A 9,793-nucleotide genomic window follows, 5' to 3' on the forward strand; every position below is an offset into this window, starting at 1 on the left:
GCAGCCTGCGCTGCTGCTGCAGCAGCTAGAACGCTGCTGCTGCTGCTGCTGCTGCTGGGGACCCACCAACTGCATTGTCTGCCTCCAAGTCCGCAGCAAAAACGAACTTGGCTCCTGTTTTCGCCAAGAGCAGGCTGGGCAGCAGGACAAATGGGCTAAGAAACATTGCTGCCGCGGCCGAAGAGCGAGCTGGAGTCGCTAGTTGGGTAAAAGTTGGTTATTTCATTTGTTTGTTTTGCGTGTTTATTTAATTTATTTGTTTTATTTGTTATTTCATTCGTTTGGACTTGAAAATGCGATGAATCTGGCGGCTCTGGCGGGACTCCTTGCTTCCCGCGCGCACCAGTGGTTAGGCACAGGGGGCCGCTGCTGCTGCTGATCTAGGCCGATCTGCTTTCATTCAGACAAAAACAAACTTTATTTTTGTTTAAAATGTATTTATTTTGCGTTTTTAATTCGAGAAACCGCAGCAGAACGCCGCAGACAAGCCCCAGGCCGCTCGTCGTCGGCGCCCTCGTGAGAGGCGCCGCTGCACGCGGTTGGGCTGTCGGCGGAGGTCCGGTTCGCCCGGTTTGCGGGATTCTTCCGGGATTTTTGTTTTTAATTTAATTAAATAAATTAAAATTCAATTATTATTTGCATTTAAATTCGAGTTTTGCAAAGAGGAGCCCGGATCAGCTGCAGACTTGCACGTACCTGCGCAGCTGCTGCTCGCCGCGAGGCGCTACTGCTGCATTCCCAAGTTCAATGTCAGGACAAAGCCCGGTTTGCTGCAGTTGTTTATTTTTAGAATTTCATCTTTTGTTTATTTTTATTATTTTGAAATTAAATTCTCACGCGATCAATCCTTTTCGAGTTTCCCGAGGCCCTCGGCTTTCCGCACCTTGCATTCGCAAGTCCTGCGCACAAACGAGCCGCTGCAGCGCCGAGCCAGCAGCAGGAACGAAGCGGGAAAGCTCATTCAAATTAAATACAAGTAAATACAATTAAATAAAATAAAAGAAAAGAATACTTTTAATGTTTTAGACGAGCTTTTTAACGCCACTAAGCCCCCGCATTCCGTGTTCAAGTGTCAGTTGCACTGAGAGCTTTCCCTCAGCTGCTATTTCAGATCTGCTTTGAGCTACTGAACTTCAATTCAAAAAAGAAAAGAAAGCTTCATTTAGTTTCTAATGCTGCTGCATGCGTGCATGCAAAAGTTCAGCAACGGGCTGCGGCCTTTGCCTTTAGTTTCGGCCACCAATTGGCGGTTTCTGCAAAAAGGGGATTCAGCAAAAAGACGAAAACGCATTTAAGGGTTTCGCAGAATGGGGAAACGGCAAAAAAGAACGGAAAAAGGATTCAAATTCATGTTTTTGATCTGCCTGGCAAAGATTTCGAGTGTTTATTCAAGTTTCCCAAGCTTTATGATCAGTTTCCTCTTTTTTAGCGGCCATTTTTTGTTCGTGGAAAGCAGTGCTTGTTCGCTGCGCGATCTGAGGTGTACGTACAGCTGCGCGCCGGCGCGCAGCCTCGAAGTTGAATCTTCGTCTTTCTGCGAAGACTTTGGGGAATAATTGGAAATTTGGGGCGAATTCATTTTTTATTTTGTTGTATTGCAATTATAAATGGAGTTTCCCACTCCGATTGCGGCGAGTCGCGCGAGCACGGCTGCGTCGAGCGTGCGGGACATCCCCTGCACGAAAGTGCCGAAGGTGGACTTCTGCTGCGAAATCAGCTGCAAGATTTCCGCAAAAGAGCATTTTTCGAAAATAATTGACGCAGCAAACTGCTGGCTGGGCTCATCGGGGCTGACGGTGGCCCTGGGGGGCCACGATCCGCAGCGCGTGGGCGTTCCGCTGCTGGCCCGCTGCTGCAGGTCCATTCGAATAGAGCCCCTGAAGCCGCGGTGCAGCCCGCTGCTGCTGCCTGCTGCTTCGGGCGGGGGCGGCGGGCCGTTTTCCGCGGCCTTCGCCAGCAGCAGCAGCAGCAGCAGCAGCAGCTCGACGGAAGCGGCGCCGCTGCTGTTTCCGTACTGCCAGGCGCGCTTCGCCGTGCTGCCCTACCTGCTGCACGAGGGGCCCCTCCAGGGGGGCCCCCTGGACTTGGGAAGTGAAGAAGAAAGTGGAAAAGTGTTTCAGCAGTGGCTGCTGCCAAATGAGGACTTTGAGGGTCTTTGGGCCAACTTGCACTTCTCCCAAAACACCAAAGACACTCTTCTTGACTACGCCTCCACAGCGCTGCTTTTCGCGGACAAAAGCGTCGACTCAAAAGTGGGATTTCATTTTCATCATTTCAAATTCAACTTTCAAATAATTCTTTCTCCAACTCTTTTTCAAATTCCAATTCTAAACTTCCAATCTTCTGCTGCTGCAGCTCATCACCTGGAACCGAGTCCTGCTGCTGCACGGGCCCCCTGGAAGCGGTGAGCAAACTGCTGCTGCTGCTGCTGCTGCTGCTGCTGCTGCTGGTGCTTCGACGGCGCTGCTGCACGCAGAGAACTGCAGCAGCAGCAGCAGCAGCAGCAGCGAGGCACTGCGTTGAAGGTTGAGACTAGAAATTGTGGATTTTGGAATTGGAAAACACTTTGGATGGTTTGTTTCAGGAAAAACTTCTTTGTGCAAAGCCCTGGGGCAGCGCCTGGCAATTCGTCTCAGCCGCAACTTCGGAAGTTTTCTTTTTGTGTCTTTGAATTCTTCTTTTCTGTTTTCTCGCTGGTTTGGAGAGTCGGGGAAGGTGGTGGTTCGCGTGTTCGAGTTGCTGCTGCAGCGCATGCAGCAGCAAAGTTCCTTTTTGTTCGTTTTGATCGACGAAGTCGAGTCTCTTGCTGCTGCTCGCGCTGCAGCAGCAAAGACACCCGAGCCCTCCGACGCCGCCCGCGCCGTAAATGCCCTTCTCACTCAAATGGACCTTTTCAGCCGAAGTCCAAACGGGCTGATTCTCACGACTTCGAACTTGGCAGGTGAGCGGAGTTCAAGAGTTCTTATTCCGCTTTATTTTGCCTTTCTTTTCCCTTTATTCCGCTTTATTTTGCTTTTCTTTTCTCTTTGTTCCGTTTTATTTTGCTTTTCTTTTCGCTTTTTGTCTGCTTTTGTTCTGGGCTTCGTCCCGCGCTGTGCTTCCTCTTCCGCGATCTGAGGGATGAAGGGCATTTTTTGTTCATTTCTCTTTAATTATTTCAAAATAAATAAAGTTTGAACTCTTTTGAATTTAAAATCTTCAAAATATTCAAAAGGGATCCGCGGCGGCTCCGTTTCAAGAGCTTTCCGCCGATTCAGCTTTTGCAAAAGTCGCGCTGCTTCGAATGGAACACTTCTGACGAAAACAAAATGAATTTTGAATTAAAATAATCATTTTAATTTAATTTAATTCAATTTAATTCAATTTAATTCATTTCAATTCAATTTTGATTTCGTTTCCCTCAGAAAGCTGCGATCCGGCCTTCCTGGATCGCGCGGATCTCAAGCTGCACATTCCTTGCCCGAATTCAAATTGCAGATTTGCAATTCTGGAAAGCTGCATTGAAGAGTTGGTGAGTTTTATTATTTATTTATTTATTTATTTACTTTTAAAAGCTTTTAAATGTAAAACTATTTCACTTTTGTTTATTCCACTTCTTGCATGCATTTCAACTCTTTTAATGCCGCTTTCCACTTTTCAGATCCGCACGAAACTCGTCGAGCCGGGATCCCACACGAGATTCTCCTTTCCCCCGGTGAGTTATAAATTTCAATTTTAATTTAATTTTAATTCAATTTTAATTCAATTTTAATTTAATTTTAATTCAATTTTAATTCAAATGGTTCGTTTAAATGATTCGCATTCAACTGGGCTCTTGCATGCAGCAAGTATGATTTAATTTGCATTTAAATCAAAAGTTCAAATGAGTTTTCGAAGAATACATTTCTCAATCTTTCGCTTCTCTCTGCTGCAGGGCCCAGAAGCCAGCGAGTGAGCAGCAACTAACTGCAGCAGCAGCAGCAGCAGCAGCAGCAGCAGCAGCAGCAGAACTAAACGAAGAGTTGTTTTGATTATTTCAATTGTTCAGGAATGATAAATTGATGAAAGAAATAATCGAAAACTGCGAAGGAGTTTCGGGACGGACTCTGCGCAAACTTCCTTTTCTCGCTTACGGCGCTGTCTCGGGATTGGTGAGAAATTAAAATAAAGTAAATACAATAAAATAAATTAATCAAATTAAATTAAATTAAATTAAATCAATTAAATTGAATTAAATTTAGTTTAATTCAATTTAATTAAATAATAAACAAAGATAAAATAAAGGTTAATTTGAATTTTGAAAAGTTTTAATTTTGATGAGACTTTAATGCTTTTAAATTGAAGACAAATTTAAGTTGCGTCAATCGTAATAAAATAAATTTAAATAAATGAAAAGAAATAATGTTGTTTCAATTCAAAGCAATGCATGCAAATTAAATCAATTATAATAATACTAAAGATGCCATTAACGAATTAAAATGCCATTAGTAAATTGAAATGCCATTAATGAAATTAAAAATAAATTTGAAAAGAATTAAAGCGCTCGTGAGCAGCAGCTCGAATTATCTTAAAAGTAATTCATTTACTTATATTTGTGTTTATTTTTATTTATTTATGTTTACTTACAACTATTATTATTATTATTATTATTACTATGTATTATTACTATTATTAATTTAAAGTAAAAATAACAAAAACAAAACAAAGAAGAATAATTGTTTTCTTTCAGAGTTCCATTCCATCTCTTTCGGCGTTTCTGAAGTCTCTTTTGGAAACTGTCAAAGCCCAAAAAGAAGAAGAAGAGAAAATAAATAAAAAATGAAAAGAAAATAAAGTAAATAAAAAATAAATAAATAAAACAAATTAAAAATTAAAAAAAATAAAAAGTGTCATTTGTCCCCTGGGCGTCAGGTGTACGTACACCCCAACCTGCACACCAAATGCAACTCTTCGGACTTTTCGTTTTGGCTTTTAAATCAAAAGATTTCTTTTTTGTTTTCATTTATTTCATCGTTTGCATTAAATATAAATCCAATTTCGTTTCTAAAATAAAGAAATAAACTTTTCAGAAATGCATGCAAAAGAAAAGAACAAATCTTTTTAATTTATTTTCTCTTTTCTTTTGCACATATTTCTGAAAAGTTTATTTTTTAATTTTCCAAACAAAATCGGATTTTTCTAAAATTTCTTTTGAGATAACGAACAAAAGAAAACTGCAACTTCCCATTTATAATAAACAATGAATTAAATTCTATTTACATGTATTTCAAGAATTTAAAAATAAATCATTTCATAAAAAGCTGCTTTTAAAGAATTATATTTCTTTCTTTCTTTATTTTCATTTTTTTGTTTACTTTTATTTATTGAGCGCCTTTTCCAGTTGCCTTTGAAGATTCTTTTGATCTTCTGGGTTTTATTATTTTTAAATTCAAATTTATTTATTTATTTATTTATTCAATTATATATTTATTATTTTTAAATTTAATTTAATTTTAATTTCTTTTGAATTTCCTCTTTCTGATCTTTGTGTTGATGCTGCCTTTGCAGAAGTGACTGCCACCAGCCCCAAACCCTAAACCCTAAACCCTAAACCCTCGAGTCCCAGACCCTAAGCTCTAAACCATGAAGTCCCAAACCCTAAACCCTAAACCCCGGAGACCGAAACCCTACGCCCTAAAGCGTAGAGTCCCAAACCCTAAACCCTAAAGCCCCCGTCCAAAACCCAAAACCCTAAACCCTAGACCCTAAACCCTAAACCCTAAACCCTAAACCCAAAGGGAGATGAAATTGCTGCAGGCCACTGGCTTTCAGAAAGGTACTTATTTGTTTATTTATTTATACTCATTTTATTATCTTTATTTATTTATTTGTTTATTTTTATTTATTTATTCATTTGAAGAAGTGCAGCTCTTGAATCCTTGTGTGTTCCAGAGTTCGCAAATTTGAAACAAATAAATGCAGAAAGAAAACAAAGCAAAACAAAACAAAACTAAATAAATAAATAAATAAATAAATAAATAAATGAAAGAAAACAAACGAAGATCGGTGAAGTGAACTTCGCTTTCTTTGGTGTTCACGTTTTGCTGTTGCACCGCCACTTGTGCAAACCGTGTTGGATTTTGGATTTTTAAGTTTTAAAAGTAAAAAATAAAATTAATTAAAGTAAATAAAATAAATAAAATGAAATAAAACAATTAACCGTTTTAATTTCCCCTTTCTTTCCTTCTTTTGACCTCTGCTGCTGCAGCGGCGCATGCGGTGTCACTACAGCCCCGAGGCGGCGAGCGCCAGGTGTATAGACACCTCAGTCCCAGGTTCGACTTTTATAAATGCCAATTCTTCAGAACTTTCATTTTCAAATTTTAATCTTCTGCTAGAATGTTCCGAGCCGTCCAGCGGCTGGCTGCGGCAGCGGCCCCGAGTGGGCCCCCTGCTGCAGCAGCAGCAGCAACTGCAGCAGCAGCAGCAGCAGCACCCAAAACAGAAGTCCCCGATGTGCTGGTCTCTTTCGGCAATCAAGCAGACAGGATCACCTTCGTCAGCCACCCAGGTGCTGCAGCACCTTTGCTGCTGCTGCTGCTGATGCTGCTGCTGTTGCTGCAGCTGCTGCTGTTGTTGTCGCTGTTGGAGCTACTGCCACTGAGTTTGGCTTTAGCAGCTGCAGCAGCAGCAGCAGCAGCAGCTCCTTGCTACGACTTTACACTTAAAGCCATTCTTCGTGCAGCAAATCAACGAGCAGCGAAGCAACAGAATAAAATAGGAATTAAATTATAAACAAAAAGATTTCAAATTAAAATAATAAACAACAAACAATTCAATTTGCTGCTGCTGCTGCTTCTTGCTGCTGCTGCTCTGGGGCGCTTGAAGCAGCAGAAGATGCAGCAGCAGCAGAAGATGCAGCAGCAGGAGAAGATGCAGCAGCAGCAGAACAAATTGAAATGAATTATTCAATTAATAAAAGCCAATTCAATTAATTCCTTTTTATTTCTTTAAACAACAGCTTGTCTTTAATTTGCTTCTTCTCAACTATTTATTTTCCACTTAACCCCTCATGTGCTGCTGCAGCCGCAGCAGCAGCAGCTGCAGCTGCAGCAGCAGCAGCACCTGCTGCTGCTGCTGCAGCAGCAGAATGGGAAGCAAAGCAGCAAAAGCTCTGCTTCTTTTTCTAGCCTCTGCGCACAAGCCCTCAGAAGAACTAAAAACAAACAAATTGAATTAATCAAATTAAATTAATTAGTTGAATTAAATTAATTAATTAATTAATTATTTTATTTATTCATTTATTTATTTTGTTGCAGGAGTTATGGCGGTTTCGAAACTCCTCGAAATGGAACACGTCACCCAATTCCGAGCTGTCTTGACACAAGAAGATGTAAACGCCATCACCGAATTCGACCCCGAACTTGCCAAAGTAGGGTTTGGGGTTTAGGGTTTAGGGTTTAGGGTTTGGGGTTTAGGGTTTAGGGTTTGGGGTTTAGGGTTTGGGGTTTAGGGTTTGGGGTTTAGGGTTTGGGGTGTAGGGTTTAGTTGTCTTTTTGTTTATTTGTAAACTTGGGAAATGTGGTTAGGTGTCTGATGCCACTGCTGCTGCAGCACTGCTGCTGAATTTGCGCTGAAGAGCAGCAAGAAGCAGCAGCAGCAGCAGCAGCAGCAGCAGCAGCAAAGGCAGCTGGTGCTGCTGCAGCTGCTGCAGCTGCTGCAGCAGTGGTTCAGTATTCTGCTGCTGCACCGAAAGATTCCCTTTTCCCTTTCCCCCTCCCCATCTGCTGCTGCTGCTGCAGCAGCAGCAGCAGCAGCTAAAACGCCCGCGCTGAGCCTTCTCCGCCTTCCCTGCCGCTGCCGCTTTCGCTGCTGCTGCTGCTGCTGCTGCCGCTGCTGCTGCTGCTGCTGCTGCTGCTGCTGCTCAGAAGGCGCAAGTAGCCGTGGACGAGGGGCTGGCAGTGAACTTCCAAGACCTGGAGTACTTCGACAGAAATGAATTTGTTGCTGCTTTCAAAAAGGAACAAAAGATGCTGCAGCAAGCTCGAGACGAAGTGCTGCAGGCCCCCCCGGGCTCCTACGAGCTCCCCAAGGCAGCAGCAGACTACAAGCTGCCCCAGGTGCTGCTGCTGCTGCTGCTGCTGCTGCTGTAGCTGTTGCTGCTGCTGCTGCTGTAGCTGTTGCTGCTGCTGCTGCTGTTGGGGTTGCTCTGCTGCTGCCTTTCGAGGTGGTGTTTCTGCTGCTGCTGCGCATGCCCTTGCTGCTTGAGCCGTTGCTGCCGCCCCTCTCGCTCCTGCTGCTGCTGCTGCTGCTGCTGCTGCTGCTGCTGCAGCGCGCTCACCGCGAAGCCGCGCGCCGCCGCAGCTCCCACTCACGCCACTAAATAGCGCTTATTTATTTATTATTTATTATTTATTTATTTATTTATTTATTTATTTATTTATTTATTTATTTATTTATTTATTTATTTTGTTATAGGCCCCCCGCAGCTGGAGGCCAGAGACCCAAGTGCCCCCCGAAGTGTTCGAGGCGGACCCGCAGCTGCGGCTGCGGGAGGAGTTGGGTGCGGAGGTGCGGCGGCACTTGTTGGAAACTGCGCCTGTGAGTCAAATTCCGAAGTGATTTTCGAGGGTTTAGACCCTAAACCCTCGCCCCAAACCCTAAACCCTAAACCCTAAACCCTCGCAGCTTTCGAACGAACTTTTTTCGCCAAAAAACCACACAAAACCGCCCCAAAACACCCAAACCCTAAACCCTAAACCCTAAACCCAAAACCCTAGGTCTCAGGAAAGAGACCGGCCCCTCACATCCGCCGGCCCTTTGCGGCTAGGGTTTAGGGTTTAGGGTTTAGGGTTTAGGGTTTGCAGAGGGGTCTTCTTTTTATTTTTGTTGTCGGAGACTTGAGGGACCAAAATAAAAAGTGGAGAAGTACTTTTTATTTTTCTTTTTCAGAAAATATAATTTTATTTAAACTAAATTAAATTAAATTAAATTTTATTTATTTGCAATTTAAATTAAGTTTCGTTTATTTGTAATTTAATTTAAATGTACTTTAATGCATGCATTTAATGCATCCTTATATTCCTTTTTCCCCTTATTTTATTCTGCTTTATTACTCCATTATTATTATTACTATTATTATTATATTATAATATTATTATTTTATTATTATATTATTATATTATCACTATATTATTATTATTATTATTAAAAGAATAATAGTAAACTAATAAAATAATACAATTTAAATTATTTATTAGTTGAGTATTTGGGGTGTACGTACGCCTTGTACGTACACCTTCCACTTCGGAGTTTATTTATTCTGCTGCTTTGCAATTAGAAGATTTTCATTTATTTTCTTTCTATTTTAAGACAGGAGCAGCAGCAGCAGCAGCAGCCGCAGATGAAACCCAACAAAAAGTCTTTTTAACTTTGCGCAGCAGCAGCTCCTGCGCTTTTGTCCCAGCATATACGCTATTTTAGGGTTTAGGGTTTAGGGTTTGGGCGACACACAGGGCAAATGCCTCTTGTTGCTGCTGTTGCAGCTGAGGAACCCTAAACCCTAAAACAGAGTATCCGGCAAGGGTGTGCACATTTGGCTACACCTCTCGCTCTTGCTGCTGCTGCTCCTGTTGCTGCAGCTGCACCAGTAGCAGCAGTACCAGAAGCAGTAGCAGCAGCAGCAGTATCAGCAGCAGCAGTATCAGCAGTAGCGGCAGTAGCAGTACCAGTAGCAGCAGTACCAGCAGCGGCAGCAGCAGCAGCAGCAGCAGCAGCAGCAGCAGCAGGACTTGCAACCCACGGCGGAGGGGCAGGGTTAGTGTTGGGTGTCTCA

General features: G+C 42.6%; 2 protein-coding genes across 2 annotated transcripts; both read left to right on the top strand.

Annotated features, from left to right (window-relative positions):
* Window positions 1-1,607: 1,607 nt before the first annotated feature.
* On the top strand, window positions 1,608-3,934 carry ETH_00024180 (thyroid hormone receptor interactor, putative; the record flags this gene model as incomplete). The annotated part of the gene is made up of 6 exons (XM_013379524.1): window positions 1,608-2,252; window positions 2,356-2,404; window positions 2,585-2,941; window positions 3,405-3,511; window positions 3,641-3,694; window positions 3,914-3,934. The coding sequence occupies 6 exons, from the start codon at window positions 1,608-1,610 to the stop codon at window positions 3,932-3,934; spliced, it is 1,233 nt and encodes a 410-aa protein (XP_013234978.1).
* A 2,423-nt stretch (window positions 3,935-6,357) lies between these two features.
* On the top strand, window positions 6,358-8,580 carry ETH_00024185 (uncharacterized protein; the record flags this gene model as incomplete). Its single annotated transcript, XM_013379525.1, has 4 exons — window positions 6,358-6,529; window positions 7,278-7,390; window positions 7,887-8,078; window positions 8,437-8,580. 4 exons carry the CDS (start codon window positions 6,358-6,360, stop codon window positions 8,578-8,580), a joined length of 621 nt encoding a protein of 206 aa, XP_013234979.1.
* Between the last annotated feature and the right edge of the window lie 1,213 nt (window positions 8,581-9,793).

Source organism: Eimeria tenella, genomic scaffold (genome assembly GCF_000499545.2).
Source record: "Eimeria tenella Houghton genomic scaffold, Eth_scaff348, whole genome shotgun sequence".
Classification (NCBI taxonomy): domain Eukaryota; phylum Apicomplexa; class Conoidasida; order Eucoccidiorida; family Eimeriidae; genus Eimeria; species Eimeria tenella.